Raw genomic sequence first — 26,160 nt, forward strand, 5'->3', positions numbered from 1 at the left:
ATTTCTGCATAATAAAGGAATATAAATTGTAAACTTAAAACAGTAAGTGTTTTAGCATTTCCTTGCTGAAAAGGGAAAAATTGCAGTCAAGACCTGCTCCAGAAGCTTCCTACTAATACTGTAATATGCTACATAACCTTGTCTTTTTTAGGAAGCACCAAATGCTGCTAACAGGAAATGACAGCTTGCACACCTTATTCTGGCAGCCTGAACTCTGACACAAGCAGTCTTTCTCTTCACAAGTGAGCAGGCAGGATAAAATTGAAGTGCTACCCCTTAGCCAAATTGAAATTTTATTTCTGAGGCTGCTAGGTTATTGAGTGTACCAGGGTTGGCACCCCTGTCATCTCTGATACTTGGGGCACTGACTTTACTTTCCAAAGGGTGCTGTGGCAGCCAGCAGGCTGGCAGGAGGGCTGTGGCTGTGTCCTGTGCATGTGCTCTCCTGTACAGGCACCGACTCGTGCTCAGGCTGTCCAGGCGTGGTTGCAGCCCAGGGTCAGGAGCTGCTCTGTTGACAGTTCAGAAGCTGATTACGATTCTGCTTACCTGGCTTGTGTGGGGATGGGTGAAAACTGAGGTGTGAAGTACTTCCAAGTCAGGAATGTGAACTCTAGAAGATGGTTTTAAAGGAAGATTCATTGCAGAGCACTCAGTTATGTTGATATTTTCATTAAAAGTAAGTGTTTCAGTGAGGTAGGTGTTCTTTTTAAATTCTGTCATCTGATTCCTAAGATAAATAGGAGGTCTTTGGAGGGCAATTCTCAAAAAAAAAAAATCTCCTTTTTCTTGTAATTTACACAAGGAGGCATCAACTGTGTATTTGTGTATATAACTTTACACTGAACTCTAAACATTGTATTTTGTTTCACAACTTAGCTTTTATGTCTATAATCAACTAATATTTGATAAAATTACTTTATTTTGGAAAAGGAATTTGTTAATAAAGTGAAACAAAGTTCTTTCATTTTGTCATCTTACTAGACTGCTTGTGCCAAACAGCTGTTAGACAAGAAAAAGACCTGTTCATTTCAAGACTAAACTGACATTACCTGTGTATCTCTGATAGCTAATGTAACCAACCAGTCCTCTGCTTTACAAACTGCACTTGCATATTCCACACTTAGTGGAAGTAAAGGTTTTGCTGTTTGAAATTACTTGGATGCATTCCAGAATTAAAGTTGTTATGAAGCCAGCCACTTGATTTTGTGGCTTAAACATAGAATTGAAGGAACATTCATGTCACTGTACTTCTTTTCTAGGTGAGGCTTGATACAACCCTTGACTTTTCTTTGAAATGCTTTTAGCAATTTTTGATGCTACAGAAGCAAGTGAATAAGTGAGCTGAAGGAATAATTGAAACTGATATGTATTTCTCTCTCTGACTTACAGAGGTGGGACAGAGTTGTGCAGGGGAAGAGTTTCATTCATTATGCTTCTACAGAGCCTATTTGGAGTTATGAATAGATCTTCACTTAATGGTTTTTTTTGATGGCTTTCATGAATAATGGTTATCCAAACCAAAAGACAAACTTGGAGGAATTCTGTCTATGAAACTCTACTACCTACGAGACACTGGCTAAAGATAGCTAAGTAATGATTCTAAGGCTTGTCCTCCCACTGTTCCTGCAGTGTGCCTTGAACCGCATGAATCTGGCTGCTATTCACCTGGGCTCTGGAACAGTGTACTTGAGTTGTGTGCCTTCAGAAGAATTTCATGCTGTTGAGTTTGACTTTATTTAAAATATGAAAACAGCCTGTTACAAACAGTTATTGTTTAAGCTCCTGTCACGCTTTTCTAAATGTGGTAAATTTTAAGTTGTCAAATTCTGGTCTTGACTCTCTGAACACAGGTGTACTGCACCAGCTGTGAGAGACTGCTAACAACTACCATTTATGCCCTTTGTTGCCTTTGTTTAAATAAAAAAGTATTTTGCTCCATACTTTGACACCTTAAAAGCACATAAAGACTGAGCTTGTGTAGTTTTCCCAGTCATGGGTATGGAACTAAAGCAAGGAAGCCTTTCTGCTGTAAAGGAAGTTATGGTTAATGTTGGAGTAGATGTGACGTGAGAACGTGCTTCAGGCTATTTGTTCTGTTTAATCAGAAACTAATTCAGTGGATCAGGTGATGAGTAAATAGTGCTTTATCAGTAGTCTCAAAAGACTTAAGGTTCAAGGGCCTTGAAGAATATTTCGTAGAATAAAGATTCTTGTACTGTGGTTCTTACATGCTTTCCTTTACTTCAAAATCTTTATGCAAGATCTTTTGTTCTTTCAAAGGTTTGCTTAATTCACAAAGTCTCTTTCTGTGGACATTAGCATTGCAATTTAGCTTTTTGTCTTGGGGGTGGGTGGGTGCTGTTTTCTTGAAGGATTTGTTTCAATCCCCCACCCCACTGAGCCCAGGAGTCTGTCAATTAGAAGTGGAAATAGTGGATCTCCCTTTTGTATGAAAAACTGAGCAACTGCCAATGAAATTAGTAAGAGATGGTCTTTGAACCAACAGGATTAGACTGAAAAAGCATAATAGTAAATTATTTGCTTGGAGCATTTCAGTATTATTTTGATTTAATTGCTGTCTCTAATGTGTTATATTTTGAACAGAGAAACTTGGAGAAATCTTTGTAAGTTCTGCATTGTTCTTTTATTCTTCTGTGAGTAGCCACAGGAGAAGGGACTGTTTTGTGTTGACTCTGATCTTCTTGTATTGAATTGAATTGCATAAAATACAACTGCTGCTTACTTGTTTTCCTTCTTTTCTCTCTACCTGCTATGAAAGGGTGCTTGTCTCCTGTTCACAATCTTTATTTGTATCTCAGCTTGGAGAAGTTAGATATTTTCTAAATATATTCTTTCCTAACTTAATTGAAATCTCGAGTAGCAGAACACTTGAGCAGTATGAATTGGGTGTGGGAGTAATGCAAAGAGACAGAGCACTGCATGGGTGTGCTTGGGTTGATGCAAAAACTGAGGCTTTCTTTGGCCAAAAGTGATAGTTTTTGGGAACTGACTAACAAGCACTCGGGATGAGTCAGGTGTGAACATTTTCTTGTAGTTAATTCTCTGTTCCACAAGATGGAGCCAGTTCTTTGGGAAATCAAGTCTGTCAAACAGCAGCCAGATTTGGGGAAACAAATGAGAGTTAAAGTAACTTCACTGCACTTATGGGTAAAGGACAGGCAGGGTGCTGTTGAGAGAAAACAGGAATTGTAGTCTGTCAGAAGTCTTTAAAGATGTTGTCCCAAGATATTTGCTACAGACAATATTAGAGATGCAAAGTTAGTACTTTGTTATGTGTAATTCTTGGCTTCCTTCCTTGTAGAATTTCTAAATGGTAACTGTAAGAATGTAAATTGAAAACTAGCTTTGTGTTTATGTGCCTCTATCATACAAACCATATTTAAAACTAGTTTTGACAAGCTTTTTTCATTTAAAACTTTGTCTCAAAACTTATTAGTTTCCTGGTAAGCTGGTTTTACGCACATATTGTAAAGGATTCAGAATTACTTGTGAAGATGTAAAACGGTTGTCCTTCCCTTTAACAATACGTGTAAAATTGAAAGGCTTCACGATTGCTTTTTTCACCTCAATTCAGACCTCTGTGTTCTCTCTATAACTTAAGATGTTTTGTGAGAGGGGTCAGCACCTGTATTGAGCAAAAGGAGTGCTGCAGTATTAACTGCAGTTGCAGAGAGCTGAACGGACCGTGGGGGACTGATGGAGGGAAGGAAAATCAGAATTGGTGTAATGAGGAAAGCAACCATCATCATTCGACTTCATAGTCAAATCTCCAGTGAAATTATTCTTGTTCTTTTGTGGATGTCTCCCAGTTACATCATGTTCAAATACCTCTCGTTTTCTTTTGCCTCTTTTTAGTTTGCTCTGGTCTCCACTGCTTGCTTTTTTTTTTAATTTCCTTTTTTCTTTTTTTTTTCCCCTTTTTTTTTTCCTAGCATGTTTGTGTGATAGGTTCTCCTACTCTAGGCCAGTCTTGCCTGATAGTGTATAATATTTCTTGCTAATTTCCTACTGCAGTTGGAAGCTGAGTAGAGGACAGAGTGTTGACTGAGATGTTTAAAACAGTTAAAAGATTTTTTTAACTAATCAAATGGAGAGCTAAAGCAATGTTTTACACTGTATTGACTGCTTGGATTCGTATACTGTCAGTAGTGTTAGTTCACTTTTTTTTTAATGCTGATAAAAGTACTTTTTCCTCAGCATTTTAAATGAACTGTACCACGTAAGCCTGGTTTAGTACCTGATGCAGTACTATGCATGTGCTATGAAAAATAAAACCTGAGCAGTTGGAGTAAAACTTAAATCTTGGACATATGAACACTAATGTACTTTGTGTTTTATTTCCTTTGAAAATGCACTATACCAGTTTCAGCATTAAAATTCCCAGCGTTATTCTTGCCCAAAGATGTTTGTCAGCTGTACTCATAAGTGGATGGTTGAATTGTGTAGAAGTGCATTAGGAGAGTTTGTCAGCAATGTGTGAATTTTGATGGTGGCTTCTTCAATCAGCTTATTCTAAAATAGTAGAGCAGAACACATGGTCCTTTCTGAGTGAGTCGATGGGACCACAGAAGAAAGTGGTATTTGGGAGTATGTGCACAAACGTATGTATGGCTTTTTTTAAGCATGTGCAAGATAAGAATCCAGTTTAAATAATATGGAGGAGAAATCTGTCATCAAAAATTGGATCCTGAAAAAAGCTAAGCGTGAGGGAAAAGTGGGAAAGATTTTGAAATATGTTGAGAGAAAAGCTTTAGCCTCACCAGAGAATATGTAAAAATGATGTCTTTTTCACAAAATTCACACTTTGATGTGCACTTTAGAATGAAAGAATGGCATGTGAGATTTGATAACTTTTTTGGCAATTTAAAAATTGGCTTGAAATCAACTTATCTGAAGAGTTTTATCTAAAATTATGTAAATTGCTTTCAGGCTCTTTATTGCTTAAATTTTAAACAGCTGAAGTTGGTTTTTGAAATGTTCACAGTTTTTTAATAGCTGTGGATATTTCTGTGAGTAGGGATAATGTTGGTTCCATGCAATAACTATACTGGCATGGAAGTCTACTGTAACTAGAAGTAAACTCTCCAGGATTTTTCTTAAATTCACGAACTACCTAAAACCTCTGAAAACTTAAAGATATAACAGGCTACATTGTTTCTTGATGGCTGAGTATTTATTTCATTCTTAGGGCCCAGACGGTCTCTAATAAAGGACTCCTTAAATACCTTAAATATGTCACAGTTAGTGCTGTTTCTGTGCACCTGATTGAATTCTAATGCATATTTGTCATGTCCCAAAGTCAGTTGGGGTCTCACGTCCCTGACTTTTCCCTCCTGGCCTCTTGCCCACTCCCTGCCTGCTGGGTAGGGATGGAAAAGCAATCTTTGACTCTGCAAGCGCTGTCCAGCTGTAGCCAAAGCATTACAGTTACCAGGACTGTTTTGGTCACAAATCCAAAGCATATCCATAGGAGCTGCAGCGTAGCAAGTGAACTCCATCCCAGCCAAGCCCAGTAATGGGAAATGTTCTTGGTGTTTTTATTTAACATGTAATAGCTAAGACTCCAAATTAATTTTTGTGAAGCTGTATGATGGCTCAAATCCACATTTCTGTTTAGCTCTTACAAGAAACTTGCACTTGTGCTGTGTTTAAATTTCCAGTCAAAATTCATCACTTCTTTTTATGAAGGCGACTGAATTGCAATTGTCAGTAGGACTAAATATACACAATAAACCTTGTGCACCTAAAAAGATAACCTCGTTATTTTAAGGATTCTTTGAATTGTATGTGACCTAATGCATTCGGAATTTTGTCATGATTTCTCTGGAAGACAGCACACATCTTCACAGCCACTGGCTAAGAACTGAAATAGGAATTTAGGTCTAACCAGTAAATGATGTATAGAAATATGGCAAAGAAAGTTTAACATGAAGAAAAAAGAAAATTTATTCATCTCTTGGAAGCAGCAATCTGTCTTTGGGTTGCTGAAGTTTATTCCTTTATTCAGCTGGGCAGTGTTCCAGGGACTTCACAGTATTCTAGTATATAGTCTAGTATAAATATTGGTCATTTTCAGTTCTATGGCTTTTTTCCTAAAATTAACTTTAGTAAAGGATGAAAGAGACTGAAAATATTTTCAAGCAGTTGTCTGTATCTTAGATGACTGAAGAAGTAACTTTATTTTTATATTGGAGTGGTGCAGCAAGCTGCTGAAGTGCACATTGGCACTTCTAGTAAAAATTCAAATGGCTTTCAGAAGAACAAAATTACAATTCTATTAAAACTTACATCAAATGTGACAAGTATTTCACGTTACTATTGGCTGACTGAAGTTGCAGTGTACAGTGCAGCTCTAGGTAGGTAAAGTATTATTACTAATGACATGTAAAGGTGTTTTAAATAATATAAAACAGCAGTCACCAAGATTCTTGATGTCCAGTCTTCATTTCTGAAGCCAAATAGCCATCTTTTTAATTGGCTAGCCATGGTAATCAAAAATATATACAGCAGTTAAACCAGGTTACTCTTAAAAATTTTTCTAAAGGAAACCAAGTGTATCTTTAAGGACCCAACAAAAAGAAACCTGTAAATATTTCTATTAGTGCAAAATATTTACTGTGTACAGAAATAAGGATCCTGACTTCATATAGAATTGACAGCACTGTAAATTGTTTATTGAATCACTCAATTACTGTGGAACATTTTTCACACAGAAAGGTTTGCAGCCCAGGCTTTAGTTGACCGTTTGGTTAAGTCAGGCATAGTTGGTATGATGAACACACAGAAAATATTTTCTGATTTCTCTTGCCTAGTGCTTAACTGTGGTTATGATTGATTTGGATTAATGAAAACATTTTTCATTTGAAGTGTTTAATATTGCATATTGTCATTACTCGGAATTAAATTCAGAGGTTTCACATGAATATTTTTGTCTGGCCTCAGGTTTGCCTGTTATTCCACTGTTTAATTTGTTCCTTCATTGCTTAAATATATTTGATTTCCAAAATTTATTTCATAAATATGTACTAATTAATCAAATTGGAGCCTTTGGGAAAATACAAAACTGCTCTTTTCCAGGAGAAAGCCATCTACTTCAAAAGTTGTATTACTTTTTGTTAACAAAGCTTTCAGTGTTTGTTAACAAAATTTTCTTAATGAAGTTTCAATATTTTAACTACAATTAATAACCTCTCTCTTAATCTATTTAGACTTCAGTCATGTCAAGTCCTCCTGTTCTTGTCTCATTAATGTAGAATTTGCCTGTCTGGGATCTCATAGCTGAGGCAGTACCTGGATAGTAGCTGGGATCTGTAGCTGTACAAACTCATCTGTGGTAAAAAGTTTATAGTGGTTGTGTAAACACCCTATAGGGATAGAATCTTGGACAGCACACAGGTGCTACAGTTAAACCCCTTGTGTCCCTGTAGTAACCTGATCAAAACTGGCTCCAGCTTTCAGGAGACACGTGGGTTATACTTCAAAGGGAAAACTGAAGAAGCTGTTGGGTACACAAGACTTTCTTATCTATTTCTAAACTGTCATGGCTAGATGAATCTTTTGTATAAACTGAGATACTCGATCTATCTTGGTGGAATGGCTATGAAGGTTTTTTAATTAAGTTTCTTCTGGTGCACTATTTTAGCTGAAACTTGATTAATAGGTTGAGGCAAATGACCTGCAAAACTCTGTCCTGGAGCACTAAAACTAAAAGTGGTATAAATTTTAAGTGAAGCCTTCCCATAATATAAATCTGCCAAGTGTAAGAGTGAGTATTTTGTCTTTAGTGTTTTATAGGGGGAAACAAAAAGGCAGATCAATAGGTTGCTAGTTGTTGTAATATTTAGGACACATTGCAAACAGTCTCACCAGTCTTACCTGACTAGTAGTAGTTGTAATGTAAAATTGTCATATGGGAAAAAATGTGTTAGGTGGGTGAGTAATTCCTAGATCTTTTGACCCTTAAAGTCTAATTTTATGATAGTAGCACTTACCTTGAAGGCTGCCAGTTATTTTAATGACTATGTTCTTAAAAGTCAAGCAGTGGAGATCAAGTGCTCTGACTTTTTGAGATATTGAGCAAGATAGATTCAAAGCTAGGTGATTACCCAAAACATTGCTAGTATTTCTGCTAGTAAGAGTAATGCTTCTTGCAGCAAATGTGGGGATCTGTGAATGTGTCTTGGGATTTTCAAATACCCTTGCTAAGGAATGGAGTCTAACTAAAAGGATTTCTCCCGTTCCCTTGTTTTGGCTATTGCTTGAGCAATGCTTAAACACTATCAGAGCTTTTCTTTTCCTGTTCTGTTCCCCAGAGTTTAAAGGCTGAGTGGGTGGGCAGGACATGCAGCTGAGAGGTCTGCTGACTGGAATTGATCATTCTATGCCATTGTGGTAAAGTGCTCAAGCAACAAATGCTCTAGGAAAGGAAGAAAGGACAATTTGGTTATAGTGGTGTCCAAAACAAGTGTTGTGGGTGCTGAAGCACAGCTTTCTAGGAAGTGGCTGGACAGCTGCCTGGCCATGGGAAGTAATGAAGAAATCCTTCCCTCTCTTTTTCCCCACTTTTGTCTGCAGTTTTTGCTTCACTTATAAGTGAAGCAGTCTTCACTTGCAGACTGTTATCTCAGTCTGCAGGTCTTCTCACCTTCCTGCTCTCTTCTCCCTGCCCTGTAGGAGAGGAGAGTGAATGAGCAGCTCTGTGGGTGTTTGCCAGCTCAAACCAACACAGTCCTAAGCAAAAGATCAGGAGAGGGAAGCAGAAAGCTCTTCTGTAGGTCCCAGGAAAGTGTTCATACAATATATTGATATTGAAATGCAAACAGCTGCAGTTGCAGGAGTGGCCTAAGGGCACATTTGTCTTACAAAAGCAGAAAATAACTGCTTGAAATGTTTTGCAACTCTTCAATATACCTTCTTGCTTCTGATGGTAATTATTTAATCTTTGAACTCCTTAGAGCTCAGAACTAGATGGACTTCAGAGTAGTACTTTTAACAGTGGTGATGTACAGAGCTGGAATAAAATTATATAAATGTGTTTAATTAGAGAATGAATAGTAGTTTCAAGGGAAAAATCCTAAGTGACAATGTGATAATTCAGGCCAGCATACTTTAACTGTCTCAAAATGCAAGCACAGTTGAGAAACAATGGTGGTTAGTAAATCATCCTGATTCTGTTAGAAAATCCATTTGGCTGTGAATGGTAGTTTAGAAATCAAGGATACTGGACATAATCAGGTTTCCACCATTCTTAGATGGATATTTTTATCAGCTGGTTTTGCAAATCTCTGTATAAGCATTTCCTAAGAGCTTGCGTGCTGCTGTTGTAGAGCCTATGCTATAGGAGGTATTTGTTGCATTAATATAAGATTGCCCTGCAGTTAATTTCAGTTATCTTATATTAATGTAGTAAAGTAGTGATGCATGTCTTAAGAACCTTCTAAATGGAAAAAAGGGAAAAAAGTAACAACTTCTGCTTCTTTTGTTGATGCTTCATCTAAGGCATAGCTGTAAAGATTATTCAAGATGCAAGCAAAAATCTTATTGCTAGTAAGCAAACTTTATAAACTCTGTTTGTTGTATTGTTTTGGAGATGGGGAGGTGGACACAACATACAATTTCTAGATAAATCTGACTGGTTAATGTTTTGTGACATTATTTAGAAGTAGAAATCTGTGAATAAAATTGTTAACACTGGAAATTGTTAAAAGTGATAGATATTCTAGAGAGGCAGAGGCGAGCCTTTATTTAAGCCTGTTGATTCGTGTTGTCAATATAGAGTTATGCCAGAGAAAATCCTCACAGTATATGGAATTTTGAAAATAATTTATTTATTTCTTCATTCCTTTTTAGGACCAAGATGGGCTTCCTGGAACACTGGTGTTTTTATCTGCATCAGATGTGCTGGAATACATCGAAATCTTGGGGTTCATATATCAAGGGTCAAGTCTGTCAACTTGGATCAATGGACACCAGAGCAAATACAGGTAGAATATCTTCAAATATGTTTCCAGTTTGGAAGGTATGTCAGGAGTACTTCTGAAAGGATTTGCATTTATCATCATGCCCTGCTTACATGTTTTACAATCCTATTAGCTTTTGCATGTGTCATACTTCTACTGTAGTGAGCCTAAGTTCATAAAACTCACTTCAGAAGTTGGTTTGCCTCTAATTTCTGTATCATTTTAGAGTTGTTCTACCTTACTCCAGGGACTCTGGAAGCTACTTCTTGGTTGTATCTGTAGAAAAAGTGTTGTAAGCCTTTTTAGTAAGTATCAGGACAGCAGCACTCCCATATCTGTGTGATGTCCGGTTGTGTTCTTTTGGTGTATCAAGCACTGAGTCTTCCAGGTATGCTCCAGTCTGAAGCCTCCTCCTGCCATCAGGCAAATTTTATTACTCTTTGTCTTCCTGAAGAGCCATCCTGAGAGATCAAAGCTTGTCTTTCCCTGGGTGGGCTGGTTCACACTGCAGACAGGATCCATGTTGCTGGCTTTGTCCATCAAGGCTGGGCAGGCAGCCCTCCTGTGCCGTGCTGGTATCTCTCAGGACCTATGGCAACAGGGAGCTCTCCAAGTTAAAAACTTGGGATGGCATTTAAGCACTCCACAGTAGCATCCTGACTGTTTCAGAGTTTAAGGTATTGATAGACGTGAACTAACTGTTTTCTACCACTTTTCCCTAGTGCATGCAGGAAATGGGAAATACTAAAGCAAGACTACTCTATGAAGCTAATCTGCCAGAGAACTTCCGAAGACCTCAAACAGATCAGTATCCTTTTTGTTTGGGCTTTCACGTTGAAATGACTTCTAATGCAATTGAGATGTTATGACTGTTTCAAGGAACTGCTACATTTGTCAGCTTATGTTATTTATTTCATTGATATTGTTGTATAAGAAATGACAGTGGAAGTTGAGAACAGTTCAGAAAAGATTTAAATTACTTCAGTCATAGCAAATCTACTTCGTAATGAGATTTGGCAAGCACCATTTATTTTTGCTTTCAGAGGAGGTGACTTCATAAATTCCCTGTGTGTAGGAAGTTAAGAGTGATACTGGAGAGCTCTTGAATATTTTCTTTGTCTTGAGTAACTGCCATCTGAAGTTTAGAAGCATTTGATCAGGAAATAATGAGCTGAATGGTTCGCTAAAAGAAGCCATTGCATCTTACTCCAGTGAAGTGTGGATTTCTCTCTAGGTGACTGGCATGGAAATTCATAAATAAACCCAAGCTCTCTCAGGGCCACCAGTTGTGTTTGTGTGTGGTTGTCACTGTGTACCTGGACAGGAAGGGTTGGAAGAAAAGCAGTCTGCTGGCAATAACTTTTCTCATTAAATACCTTTACTGAATCACTAGGATAATATATAATGGCATTAATTTAGGTCTGGGATTTTTTCTTGATTTAGTGAAGTTACTCCATAGGTAGGATTTGCTTCACCTGATCTTATTGTAACTCTTTAATTATAATGAGATCCTAAACATCTACTCTTAAGTGAGCTGAGTCCCCAGCTACAGGAGCTGATAAACAGACTTAGTTGTAACTTGATCTTAATTTGCTATATACGAAGATGATTCTGGTTCTTCTGTTTATTAGATACTACACTCGATATAACAGAAGATTTTTTTTCCCTTTGAAAGAGTTAGACTTGTTAAAAAATGCACTTGAGCAAAACAGATACTTTTTTCATATTCTAGAAGCTTTTGCATTAAACATACATTCTCATAAGAAGAGAGTCAGATAGCACCATAGTATTCCAGCTGTAATATTCTGTAACTTTATTTTAGCCATATGATTGAAATATTTTGACTAAAACTTACTCAAAAATGGAACTGAGGATTTTTTTTTTTTTGCTGCAACTAACTTAAATTCACTGGTGCTACTGCAGGAAAAGAAATAATGCTTTAAGCTTTTCTTGTCAGATCAGACCAAAAGTCTAATTTTTAGACTTTCAAAATAGTTCTTTTTTTCACACTCTATGCCTTGAATTAATTACATACCCTTTTGAATAGTTGTGGACTAACTGGTGGACTTAGTCAACTGAGTATACTTCATTGCCTGTGTTTTCTTTATTAACACTGTATTGTCATAAGAGGTGATTGCAACAATTTCTGATTTATTTCTCAATTTTTGCATAACTTTGGCAGCTACTTACCTACTTGGCATTCATGACAAGCTGTTGTGTTATGGATGTTTTTTGTTTTTTTTATTTGCCCATTGTATCACTACAAAATAGTAGTGATGCTTAGTATGTCATCAGCGTTCTGCTTGTGAATATTCTTATATTCTGAACATTCTTTTGGATAAATGTTGAACCTATTTTGCATGTAATGATCAGTTTTGTATATGTTCATATATATTAGTGTTTAACTTCTCATAGCACTATAATATACTTCTAGTTTTAAGGTAGTAAAGTGGAGACACAGGAGGAATGTGTTTGTGGGATCTGCCAAAAATTTCCTGCTAAAGATCCCTCCTCATTTCTGCTTCTTAATCACAAGTGACCTTTCTAAGCTTTTTTTTTCCTTCCCTGGTACTTGACAGGGATGTTATTGTATAGGAACTAACTTTTAGGATCATTGTGATTTTTTTTTTTTATGAAAGCTTTTTACTGTTGAAAGATGTTTTTTCCAGCAACAATAAATAATTTTTTCACACTATTAGTACTAAGACAGCTGTACCTTCAAAGTGCTCAGGATGCCCTTTGCAATTTATATATATTTGGAAAGAGGTAGAAAGCAGTGTTTTGATTTTTGGAACTTTTATGAAACTGTCTTCAGGTGACATTTGCATACTGTTTGAAACTATGATTTTTGAAAATATAATTTGATGCACAGAATGAAGGGACTGAGTGCTCTGAATTCAGTGTTAATCTTAGGACACAGTATGTGGAGCTAAGAGTATCTTTCCATCAACTGAGGAAAAATGCTTTGGAAGTCTGAGGCAATGAGTCTGAGCTTCCACAGTTGCAATATCAGTTGTTGAATGGATAATCACATTGCTGGACAAAGTAGTTAAAATTTATTCTTCAGATCCTAGAGAGTCAGCTTTACTAAATGTAAAATATTCACATTGCTTTGGATGAGCTGCTTTATGAAGCTGAGAGAGTAATTGAGGAAAACAACTGGCTGTCTTTTTTGTGTTTGAGCTACTGAGTTGTCATTTCTAGTTTTCTACAGCAATATGCTTGCTGCTGTTTCCATCTTTGCTTCAATATCTTTTTATCATTAGTTGTTTTGGCTTTTTTTCCCCTTCCACAGCAATTTTTGTTTTAACAGGAGACTCTCATGGAGGACTTGGTCATCTCAGAGAAGTGTTTATGATCAGCATTTGATAAATGGTATAACATGCAAATCAGAGAACAGGTACATACATTTCACCTCTTTTATAAAGTATTTTTCCCCAAGTTAAGATGGTAAACTATAATTATTTACCATATATGAGTACCATTGTTCAAGTATTTTCAGTCCTACAGCCATGTATAATAAAATAAATACCAGGTGAAAATGTCCTAATTGTGAAACACTGAGTTACTTTTACTCTATCTTTCTCATATTGTTTTCTTCAGAGATTAAGCTGATTAATTTTGTGTAATACAAAGAAGCTCACTTTGGGCACTGCAGCAGCAGTTGTTCTGTGTAGAGTGGTTGATGTTACTATTTATATGAATGCATATTTTCCTTAAACTAGCTACTTCCAGAGCTGTGGAATTTTTCATCAGGGATAAGTATGAAAAGAAGAAGTATTATGATAAAAATGCAATTAATGCCTTCAATGTAAGTAAACACTTTAACCAAGAATTGTCACTTTGTTTTTGAAAGCTATGTAAGAGAAATGTAGTGAACATCATGCATGTTAAAAGGTCTTTTACATTTGAAAACATTTTGACTCAGAGCTAAGTGCTTTTTTCTCTGTCTTTTGAAGACTATTCCTAGGTTCCATAAATTTTACCTCTGTCGTCTATTACATTTATATTGGCAAAGCATTATGATCCAACAGGTTTTATGATCCTTTGTTTTATGGTTTTCCCTCATGGGTATTTCTTTAACAGTACCATTTGAGCCTTTTTTATTTATCTTTTTCCATATTATAGGGGTAAGATAGGATTACTGTTTATGGTGACATGGTCTTCCCTCATTCTCTGTAAACCTTGATGAGAAATCCAAGGGTGTTTTGAGCCCTCCTTCTGCTGAATTCCAGGCTGTTGCGTGTGGTGAGGTGCACTGTAGTGCACACACAGGCAGTACAAAGAACCTGCTGTTAAATCCTGTAGCTGCGTGTTCACTACTGTAAGTTGGGGAGTGCTGCTCTGGCAAAGGAGTTTGGAGAATTTGCACCTTTACAGAAGTTCACAGTCTTCTTAGGTTTCTTTATTTGTTTTTTGATACATCTGTTTCTGGGATACATCATCTAGTTCATACATTTTTCATCATATAATTGTATTTATGCTTAAACATACACAGCTATGTACCTGCTTTGTTTAACCATGGCCTAACACGTAGCTTTACTACTCTGCCTTGATAGGCAGTGAACTTTTACAGGGACAAGTGCAAGTGTAGGTTTAAAGCATGAGAGTTTATGCTGCATTTCCCACTTGAGAAAATGGATCTTTGAATGATGGTTTCGTTTTAGAAGGGTAAAAAAGCAAACCTGGGAAGTAGAAAAGAGTATTTCAGTAAGTACTGTTGAAATGGGGGAAAATTGCTTCTCTTAAGATGTAAGGTGCAATTGTGGTTTGAACTACAAATCGGTTACCCTTCTTTACTTTTATTCCAAAATATAAAGTAGGAAGAAGAGTTTAAAATTATACTTCCTTAAAAAGTTTTTAATACGCTCAACATCTTTCTACACAGAGAACCTTGGTGTCTAATGTAGCAGTTCACTCCTGCCTTAATATGTTTGAAGGAGTAATTAGCTTTATCATATTGCAGAGTAAGATGAATCATTTACCTGCCATAGCAGCAAGGATAGAATCCAGACAAGCTGAAGAGATACATATGTGTTACTGCTGAGTACTTTTCTCCTAGTTGGGCTTTTCTTTCCTTGACTAGTGTAAATGCTGTAATCTTTTTGGGAACAAAATCTGATCATACAATATTTTAGCAACAGATGAGTCATACACATTCAGAGTCACCTGTGTTTTTTGAAGACCACAAGGCATCAGGTTTGAGGTGGACAATCTGTAGTCACAGTTGTGGCAGATCCTAAAGTACATGACAGTAAATGAGCTGCACAAGGGCAGCACCTGCAGTCATTGTGTGATGCTTGTGCTGGGTTATCCTCCCTGGCTCTGGCTCTCGTGTGCCTGTAGTGCTGCAGCTGGTGGCCAGTGATTTTCTTTCTCCTGGGTCTGGGCCTGACAAGGAAGAAGAAGGGAAGTTGAGCCTCTATTCTGCCTGTCTGTACTGTCTGGTACTCTGCATTTCTGTTCTTCTGGAAAATTTCTTCACTGTACTTACATTTGCAGAGAGCATCTTGTACCCTATTTTTAATCAAAATTAGTATTCTTGGTGGGACACACGAGCTTTTTAGCACACTTTTTGTTACCACCTTTGAAATGGAGACGTCTTCATCTTGGATTAGGACTAATTTAAGTTAGAGATGCATGCATACATTGTCTTTTGTTAAAATTAATCCCTTCTAGGTATAAGCAGATGATATAGAAGTGCAGAAAGAGGGTTGCAATGCCTGAGGGTCACTTTCCTTAATGTGGTGCTTTCACTGAGGTGTCATATGAAAATTTAAGGGACTTTCCCAGATTCTATGTATGTTGCAAGTTGCTCATGGAAAAAGCTTCCCATAGCATAAATGTTGTTTTGAATAGATTATTTTAAAAGATGCAGTACAATATTTCTCTTAGTGTGATTTTGGTGGGTTCATAAGCTTTTCAAGTTTGTCTACCACTACATCTCTGTCAATGTATTCTGTGTGTTGAAGCCCAGGAGTATATATCAAGGTTCAGTTGTTGACTGACAGGATTCATTTGTTACAATGAGTTATGAATGTCTTTTTTTGCAAATCTTCTATTTTATTATTCTTAAGTATAGAAGATCTTTTGTTCTATGACAAGACTGTTGTATTACTAAGTTTGATTTTTAGAGTTGCACAGTATAGTAACAAAATTAGCTAGTGCAGAGGCCAGTAGTGCCGTGCAGACTAAAAATATGCAAATATGAAATTTTTTCATGATTCACTAAAAAGTGATGAAGGATAAAGCTATGGACAAAAAAGGCATCTATGATTTTATCGGCTAATTACATTTAAAATAGAATAGGGCATTTAAGTAGAAATCAAATATACATTAGAATAATCTAATGCTGACTGAAAGCAACTGGACTTCAAAATCTTTTAAATCTACTGAAATGCATATTATCTCGGAGTTTTCTGATGTGGCATTTTTGGAAAAATGTGAGAAGCTTGTTCTGTATCACTGTTCAGGACTACATGTGTGGTATAATTTTCTCAGCTGTTGTAAGTGGGTTATCAGTAAATAGTTACTCTCATTTTCTTGCTTAGACCCAGTGCAGGCTTGTGGCTAATTTACAGAAAGACCCCAGAGGCTAATACCCTGGAACAATGTATGTATGTTTGTCCTGTGAATAACACATGGGATGTGGTATTGTTTATTGGAAAGAACTGGTTTTGTTCTTTGAATAATCAGCTTAGGAGCAGCAGTAGCTGTTGGCAAGTAAATGTATTTTAAATATCTTCAGCATAATACTATTGTCCTGGAATCAATTTTTGCTAGACCTCATTCTCGATTTTTAGGCATACATAAACTGTGAATGATGTATAGCATAGAATCTAATAAATCCAACTTCAAATAGCAGTGGAACAATTAGGGTATCTTTATAAATGGTGCATCGAAGGTACAGTAACAAGAACGGTTTCCTGTGCAATATGCTGTACTTTTTGACTTCATTTATTCTTGAAAGCTTCCGAAATGTAAGTGGGAGCTTGCACTGCTTGTGTAATTAGCAACAGACAGTTGCCATAGGTCAAGTCGCAGGAGATGATTTTGGATGACAAAACTACCCTTCAGGTAGTACAGACATGAAACTGGGAATACCGTTCCACTCCGGAATTGTACGTGATCATCACTTTGCAGCACCTGCAAATCCTTTTATAGTTGTCACAGGGGTTTTTTTGTACCCAGCAATCCTAGAACTAAAGGGTAAAGCATGAAGAGCAGTTTCATCTATAATCACCTTAGTCCTGAAGACTGGTAAACCTTGTCTTTGCTTTGGACTCTCATTAGACTCCCTATGCTCCTTTAGTTTGTCTCCTGGAACACTCTTAAAAGAGCACAGCTTGCAATTACATAAAAACTTTCCCCAAGAATCTGAACTTGTATGCTTAAATAAATTACTTAATTGGCTTTTTCAGAATGGTTGCAGGCAATATAAGTGAGGCAAATATGAGCCCTGGAGAAATGCTCTGGAGTGTGGGGTTTTATGGAAGTAATGTCTGAACAGAATATTCATCTTGACTGACAATCTCTGTACTGAGTCCCAAATACTTAGCATTTCTATGCAACTGGTTATGTGGAGGAGCAGTTATTAATGAGGTTCATGATCTTAGTGACCAAGAGAAGTGGCAAGTCCTTGTTTTAGGTTTTGTGGAGTTACTAAGGATTTTCCAAACTTACTGGCCTAGAGGACTTCAGCTTTGAGGTAGATGTTTATAATTTATCAATAAATAAAAAGGAAATGTGTCATTTTTAGAACCAAGCTTCCAGAAAGAGTAAAATCTGTCTAGAAAGTGCTGTACTAGAATATGCAGTAAGAACTGCTGGGGTTATTCCTAGAGATGCAGGACTGCACTAAAGAAGTTTTTTCTGGTTCACAACCCCAATAATTGAATTTGACACTATGCAGCTAAGTTAAAAGTTTACTAAAGTTGCGCAGAGATTCAGAAAATCAAGTTTGAAGCAATCATACTTTCTCAATTAAAAAGAAAAATTAGCACCTCCTATTTAATGTAAAATAAAACTTGTAAAAAGACAATGTTCCTTCAACTCTTGCTTTTTTTTTATCTAATACAATGACGCTTATGCTTTACAGGTAATGAGGAATACAGTGAGGATAAAGGTTAGCTGTGTAGGTATCATCATAAACAATCTCTATGGCTTTTAATAAAAACACATATATAGGAGAATGTATATAGGAATCACCTTATTCAAATTGGATGATGATTCAGCTGAAGTAGATTTCAAATACTTTCAGTCTCAAAAATTATGAACTGGTACAATCTATTCCACTACATGAACTGGGAATATATTATCACATCCTGACAATGTTTAGAGAATAGGAAACGAAGTTTCTGTATTTAAGAAAGCATGTGAATTATGTATGGAGCAGAAGTTTTGTGTAACTCTTAAGTTCACTGAAGGAAAAGAATTATGGGTCTACATTTTTCATGTTTTCCTAAGACATTGTGTATAATTTAAGAAGTATGAACTTAGACAACTGGCTAAAATGTGATGTGCATTTAAAGATTGTGATGGCACACTTTCCAGAAAGTTATCTTAAAGGAGATGAAATCTGTAATATATTTACTGCACTAAAATATGTTACGTAGGCATCTTAAGATATAGAAATTGGGGTATGAAAGGCCACATGAACATTTCAGTTTATAGTAGCCAGCATTCAGAAGTATTCAGTCATTATTGTGGAGGGACTGGTTACCAGTTACCCCTCCCAAAAGTGCAGAAAAACAAACTGGGGTTTTTTGTGGTCGGAATCAACCGATTAGGAAGTGTTTTTAAATATGGTTGTCAAGATAGGCATCAGTAGGGAGCACTGAAATACCTTACAGGATTATAACTTCAAGGTGGGGGTAGGGAAAGCAGGGTAAATTATTTTCAAGATAATTTTGATAGAATGGATTAAATTGTAGATTTGCAGAATGTGAAAAACACCAATCACTTTTTTTTTTAATTTTAAAAATTTTATAGTAGTAAAATGGTTATAAAAATAGTAATACAATTAGAGTAATAATAATTTGGACAATTTGAATTAGGACAATATGAGACAATATGAGACAAAGAGTTACCGAAGTCTGGGTACCTTTTTCTGGGCAGCCCAAGCCCACCCGTTAACAAAGGATTAACCCTTAAAAACAATAGCTGGTTGCATATTCATACACTTCATACATGATGCATAAATTCCATTCAAATACAGGATTCTACCTGGTCAACTTCTTCCTCTGAATCCTAACAGTGCCTTTGAGGCAGGAAGAAGTTCATTTCTTCTGATAAGAGGGCCATAAAATTCTTTTTCTCTGAAAGATTTAGGTGTCCTATGGCTGCTATCTCGCTGCGAGTCCTTTCTTTAAAAAAAGTATCCTACATAGCATAGTTTCTATTTTAACATTTCTTATAACCTAAAAGTATGTTTAACACACTACTTAAGAGAATTAATACAGCATTACTTTCTAACACAACACATAAAATATTCATTTTAATATTTGCGAAAAGCCAGTCATAAAATACACATTAGTCTTTGTTCCCTGCTCATTCCCCACCCCAGTTTTCTTTCCTCCAGACTAAACAGTCTGAATTCACTAAGCCTGTCCTTGTCTGAAAGGTGCTCCAGTCCTTTAATCGTCTTAGTGTATCTCTTTGCTGGATTTGTTTCAGTGTGCCCTTGTCTCTCCTGTCTGTACTTGTGAGCCCAGAATTGGCCATGGGGCAGGCTTGTGTCCAGCTTGTCCACCAGAATCTCCAGGTCCTTTTCTGCAAATCTGCTTTCCATCCACTTGATACTGAGCCCATACTGGTGCATGAAGGTACTGTACCACCAGTATGGTGCAAGGATTGGCACTTTGCTTTGAACATCAGGTGACTCCTGATGGCCCATCCATCAGGCCCTGCTCTGAATGGCAGGGCACCTCTACAGGGCATGAGCCACTCTTCCTGTTTGTACCCTTTGCAAACCTCTACTCTGCACCACTGCATGGCTCGTTGCTGAAGAAGTTCAATAGGGTTTGCCCCAGTATCAGTGCCTGGGTGGATCACAAGTGACAGCTCTTCAGCAGCACTTTGCCAAGCAGTAGAATAAATGAAGGAGTTTGGGAAGCCAGACTGGATTTTCAGTAAGCCAGCTGCGATCCCAGTAGCTCCCATGCTATGTATGCCTAAAAATCAGCTCTAGCTGTGTGAAGTATTTATGGAAGTGGTGAAAACAAGACATGCAGGTCTTGTTTTCACCACTTCCATAAATACTTCACACAGCTAGACCACATAGCTACAAGTTGCTATGTGCAAGTAAACAAAACTTTGGCAAAGATGAAATCTCTAGTGACTACCTTGCCAGTTTAACATGGATCATGAAAATGTAAATGATCTTGCCTGCAGCAGAGAAAGCCACTTAGGGGAAAAGAAGGTATTGTTCTGAAGTGCAGAGAAATTCTCACTAAAGACAATTTTACCTGGAACAAATGCTGAAAACACTGGTTAGGCTGGACAGGAGAAATGGAGGGCAATTCAGTAAGAGATTAAAAGCATCTGTTTTGTTTATCCAGTGTCAACATTTAACTAAGCCATGGTGACTCTCTGTAATATCTCACAGAGGTGGTTATCGAAAGCAAAAAATTAGTAACCTAAAAAAAAGTGGGCAACAATATGTGTGGATGTTCTGGGTTAGAGTTGTGAAAAAGTTTTTTTTTCTCAAGTCTATTAAATATATCTGTATTTCCCAGAACTTTGTATAATTGTTTCTATGTACCATGTAAATGTTACAAATGTCTCTAGCTCTCCACATGTTCAGAACTACAACTGGCTCATGCATAAGCATCATCTATTCCTGTAATTAGGATGGTGACTCTGAAGAGATGGAGGAGTGCTGAGTGTGTTCACAGTATTGACAGAAGAGCAGTACTGGCTTCTTTCACAGCCAACCACTGCTCTGTTTTATGCAACACAGGATTCTGGATCTCTCTTATGGGTGTCCAGTGTTAAGCACAGGATAGGGGAGTGTTGTGGTTTCACCCCAGTCAGCAACCAAGGGCTGCACAGCTGCTCACTCACTCTGCCACCAGGATTGGGAAGAGAACTGAAAAGGGTAAAAGCCAGAAAACTTGTGGGTTGAGATAAAGATGGCTTAATAGGGAAAACAAAAACCAGGCACACAAGCAAAGCAAAACAAGGAATTAATTCACTGCTTCCCAAGGGCAGGTAGGTGTTCAGCCATCTCATGCGTAATGGTGACTTGGGAAGACAAATGGCATCACTCTAACTGTCCCCTTTCATCCTTCTTCCCCACACTTCAAGTATTGAGCATGATGTCATGTGACATGGAATATCCCTTAGATCAGTTTGGGTCATCTGTCCGGGCTGTGTCTCCTCCCAGCCTCCCATGCAGCCCCAGCTTCCTCACCAGGCTGGTGGTACAAAAAGCAGAAAAGGCCTTGGCTCTGTGTAAGCCCTGCAAAAACAAAAGCATCTCTGTAATTAATCAACCCTGCCTTCAGCACAAATCCAAAACACAGTCCTCTACTAGCCACTGTGAAGAAAATAACTTCTACCCCAACCAAAACCAGGACAGGGAGACATTTTAGTAATTAAAAAAAATGCCGTGCCAGCTAGCCTTAAGAGCTTCCAAAAATTCCTAGGTAAGTGTTGTTAATAGTACATTAGTATTCTTACACTTCTTTTGGTATTTCAAGAATAGACCTCTTTAAAAAACATCAAGCAATTGATTTGTGTGTTTATATCCATCTACTAGCAGTCTATAATTGCTACTGCTTTAGGATAAATTACTGATTTTGGTATTGTCAACATTTGTTGGAGATACATAGTAATGAAGTCAAAAGTCTGCTGAAATCAGAAAAACATATGCAGCAGCTAAACTTAAAACCTGTCAAATGAAAGCAGAATAGTCCTCTTCATTTAGGCTAATTCCCTGCATATTGTGTGTCTATAAACTGGCCACTCGAGGGCACTTTTGTATTTGGTTCAGCTGCAGACTTCCTGAGTGGTTTGATAACACACTCATTCTTTAATGTCTTGAATCTTCTGCATGATAGCAGCCTGCATTTTATATTTAAATGGAAGCTTAGTATAGGCTTATAAAGCTTCAACTTTGAATCCTTTTTAATAAAAGGCTGAATAATGACATGCATTACATCAACGCTGGATTTTGGAAAAACTACAAATAAAAGCAGGTGAAAACTTTATGAAGTACTTACACCCTAACGACCAATAGTGTTTGTGTGACTTACATAGCATCACAAACATGTCAGTACAAACTAAACTGAAGTAAAATCATTCTTAGTTTTTGTATGTTATGTTTTCTGATAACTTCATTTAGTTCTTGTTTAAAGCTTACTTTTTTTTACTTGGAATTGTAGTCGGGTCAACAGACTGCATCAGGACATTGGGCCAACTACTGTTTGTGTTGTTGCTTTTACACAAACTGTTAACTTAGCACGTATTTGGGTAGTGCCACCACTAAGTAACAACAGATAATACAGAAGTGTTTTAGGGAGGAAAATGGGGATGGGTAACACATTTACATGTAAAAGGGGCTGGGAACTGGACTAATACTGTAAATCTGCAGATTCTTTCTTTTCTGATCTTACATTTTTTATGCACCAAAGGGTTTCTCAATGAGCACAGGTGAAACTGAAATCTTACAGTACTGTTGCATGTGTATGTAATTTCTTGCTTAGCACTAAAGGTAGCAGATGCTTTAAAGAGTGTATTGAATTTCATTGTGCAGAATAGTTATTTTTGCTGTAACCTCTTTCTAAAAATGAGTCACAAAACACAAACAATGGAAGAAGATTCAAGAATTGCTAAAAAAAAGAGACCTCAAGTCTTCTGGTCTGAAGTGCAATCAAAATCTTGTGGAGAAATATGAAAACTTCAGAGACAGCTCCTTGCCATCCTTCTTTGTTTTAGGCAATTCTGAGTTTCTTAATCAAAAGATGTAACTACTCCTAAGTTAAAAGTTTAAATGATGTATTCATATGCTAGTTGTCATTCTGCAGTACATTGGTAATGCGCACAATCACCCAACTTTATTCTTTTTCTGGCAGTATGTATGATTTGTTACAGAGGTCACTATTTGATACTTTAAGGTGCCAATAATCAAAGATATCTTTAGTTGACTGCTTTTCAGAGCATGGTGCAAACATGTTGTCAGAGTAGATCAATGTGTGCTTTTTCACTTGGATTCTAGAATAGGGTAGGAAATTGCTTTTTGGATTTTTCATGGAGAAATTTAGGTGGCTGTCAACCAGCATTGCCAGATCCTTTTCTCCCAGGGAAATTTTCCAGTCACTCATCTCCAAGAGTCCCAAGTGCAAGAGATGGAACCTCCTTGTGTTGAACCCTGTGCTGTTGGCCTTGGGCCATTGATCCAGCCTGTCCAGATCCCTCTGTGGAGCCTTCCTGTCCTTCAACAGATCAACATTCCTGCCCAGCTTGGTAACATCTGTAAACTGAATGATGATGCACTCCATCCCCTCATCCAGATCCTGCATAAAGAAAGATATTAAACAGGACTGGCCCCACTACTAAACCCTGGGGAGCCCCACTAGTGTCTGGCCACTCTTTGGTTATGACTCCATTCACCACTGCTGTCTGGGCCTGGCCACCCAGCCCCTGTGTACCCAGAGAATAGTGCTCCTGTCTAAGCCATGAGCAGCAAGTTCCTCCAGGAGAATGCTCTGGAAAATGGTGTCAAAGTCTTTGCAAAATTCTAGGTAGACAATATTTACATGTTTAGCTTTGTCTAGCCACTCGGTTTCATTCGATTTTTTCATTCAGCTTTCCTTATCTGGTGCAGCCTGGTAGATAACAAATTCAACATGATGCAGTGATGATAAAGCTGTTCAGCAGCTCAACCTTGTACTGTTGCTTGCATTATGGAAACTTAATCTGTTCTTTATACGTTGTAATGTGTTTTCTCTTAAAGATTAGCTTCAGTCATATGTCTTTTGTTCTCTGGCTTAGTTGAATATTTGCATGTGTGAAGTGTGCTTTCAAGTGCTCTTTTTTGCCTGAAGTGGTTGTAGTGATGCTGGCTGTCTTTAAAAATTATGCTTGGGCATTTCTCAACTTGTACATCCTGTTCCATATCCCAGGCTAGACAGCAACTGCTTTTCACTCTGTCTCACAGCTCTGTCTGACAGCTTGCATGACACTTCTTCATTAGTTCTGTGATTCCATTACTTGATTGACAAAACTATGATAATTGCTTTCAGGCCTTCATAGAATTACCTTCTTCTAAGTTAGATAATCCTTTATCATATGAAGAGGATTTGAAGATTAAAAACTATTATGGGAGGATGGAGATTGACAAACACCTACAGTGCTGATTTTCCCCCTAACCCCCTAATGAAATTGTCTCTTCCATGTTCTGTGTGGCAAGTAGCTGCTTGCTACTGTTACCTGCTGCTCACCTGTGAGTGCTATCAAGCTTAAATTCTCCTAAAATATGTAGTAAACAAAAGAATGAAAAAACTCCAAAAATCCCACTTGTTAGCAGCTTGAAAGATGATGATTCATTATCAGAATTTTACACATTTTTATCTAATTGAAAGCTCAGAAGCATGATGTTCGAGTACACAGTTCAGGGTATTGTGTAGTTACCTGATCATTTTTCCGGCATTATTTGGTTACAATGTGGTGCAGTCAGAATAAACAGGATCCCGTGTTCCTATAGCAACAGAATGCTACTGTTTGTGAAACTGCATCATTGCAGCAGGTTTATCCATAACTCTGCTAATAACCCAAGGAATATAAAACAGTAAACTTAAAAATGAGAATTCTGTTTCATATTTCTACAGATAAAATTTGGTTTTAAAAATTAACTTTATAAATATCTTTCCTGCAGCTCTGCACCACCTTCCAGCATAGACATAGGTTTTTTTGTAAAAATACTAAATATGTAAATTCTATGAATATTCCAGCTGTATATGTAAAGAAACTGGGAGGATTTTCTGTAAGAAATATTGGGTATTTAGACATGAGATATGATGGGGTTTTTTATCAGCTTTCAGTTTCCATTTAGTGCAAGCTTCTTTTTTTAAACTAAGTAAAAACATGTCATTTAAATTGCTTATTTTGGTCCAACATAATGACCTACTCTGTTATAGCTTCATTTCTTTCTAAATTTTCCTTCTAGATAATAGATGTGATACAAAATAGTGTAGAAGTGTCAGCTTTATAGCTCTGAAGATCATCTACATATTTGGAAAATTATTTCAGGTTTTTTTTTTATAATAAGGGAAATAGCAAGATAATGTTTCCATTAAAGTAATCAGCTATGCATAAAAAAATTGGATAGGAAGATGTATGAAAATGCCTTTAGGGAAATCCTTTTTTTTTTGAGCAAACTGTATTTGTTGCATATTTAAGTTACACCTTTTGGAGAATTCTGGAAGTCTAGTGGTGCTAATAGCAATTTTACATACCAGTTCCTAGAAAAGAAGTGTCACTTGTCTGAGATCCTTCAACCTGCTGCTAAGATGTGGCTTTATATTAACCCTAAGCTCTTTATGTACTTGGAGTGTTCTTAGAGAAGAGTTAATTAGAACTTTAATTAATGTATAACTTTCAGAGTTATTTTGCATTCCTCTTAATAAAAATATTCTGTTGCATTGAACAAGAACAAAGGCATTCTCTTCTCTCCCCCTCCTCTGGGACAGTCTGCCTTCATGCTTCAGGACATTAATATTTCAGTAGTTACACTGGATAAAAATTGAACAATGGATGAAAGCTAATTATTTTTCTTAGGCCTTTGATATGATCTTATCCAGGTCCATTTTCTTGCATTCTCTCCTAGTGAATTTCATTATAAGTCACACTTTCCTTCCTGAAACATTTCCTTTAAATATTGTACTCAGGAAAAAAAAGAAAAAAACAACTTTGTCTCCTCTTTATGTTTCTTCTGTGTCGTGTAACCACTTCCATCAATATTATTAAAAAAAAGGAATGAAAGTCATGTCTCTTAGTGGCCTCTACTGCCTCCCTTCCCAGCTGTTCTTGCTTATTTTCTTTCTCATTTCTTTCCTCTATTTTGTACAGATATCATCTGACGCTGCTCAGCCTTTGGCATCTTCTCCTTCTCTGCAAGCTGCTGCTGAGAAGAGCAAAGCAGAGGTATATTGGTTTTGGGTGTAACTCTTATCAG

General features: G+C 37.1%; 1 protein-coding gene across 4 annotated transcripts in view; it reads left to right on the forward strand.

The window, feature by feature from the left end:
* SMAP1 (small ArfGAP 1) overlaps positions 1 to 26,160 on the forward strand; it is a 91,254-nt gene that overhangs the window by 17,104 nt on the left and 47,990 nt on the right. For 2 of the 4 annotated variants that reach the window (XM_064707345.1, XM_064707343.1), the window contains exons 2-5: positions 9,874 to 10,007; positions 10,706 to 10,791; positions 13,719 to 13,794; positions 26,055 to 26,129. In XM_064707345.1, coding sequence (XP_064563415.1) covers positions 9,874 to 10,007; positions 10,706 to 10,791; positions 13,719 to 13,794; positions 26,055 to 26,129 — 371 coding nt within the window. The remainder of the gene's footprint in view (positions 1 to 9,873; positions 10,008 to 10,705; positions 10,792 to 13,718; positions 13,795 to 26,054; positions 26,130 to 26,160) is intronic. The other 2 variants (XM_064707347.1, XM_064707346.1) reach the window with 1 other exon arrangement.

Source organism: Zonotrichia leucophrys, chromosome 3 (genome assembly GCF_028769735.1).
Source record: "Zonotrichia leucophrys gambelii isolate GWCS_2022_RI chromosome 3, RI_Zleu_2.0, whole genome shotgun sequence".
In the NCBI taxonomy this organism is placed as follows: domain Eukaryota; kingdom Metazoa; phylum Chordata; class Aves; order Passeriformes; family Passerellidae; genus Zonotrichia; species Zonotrichia leucophrys.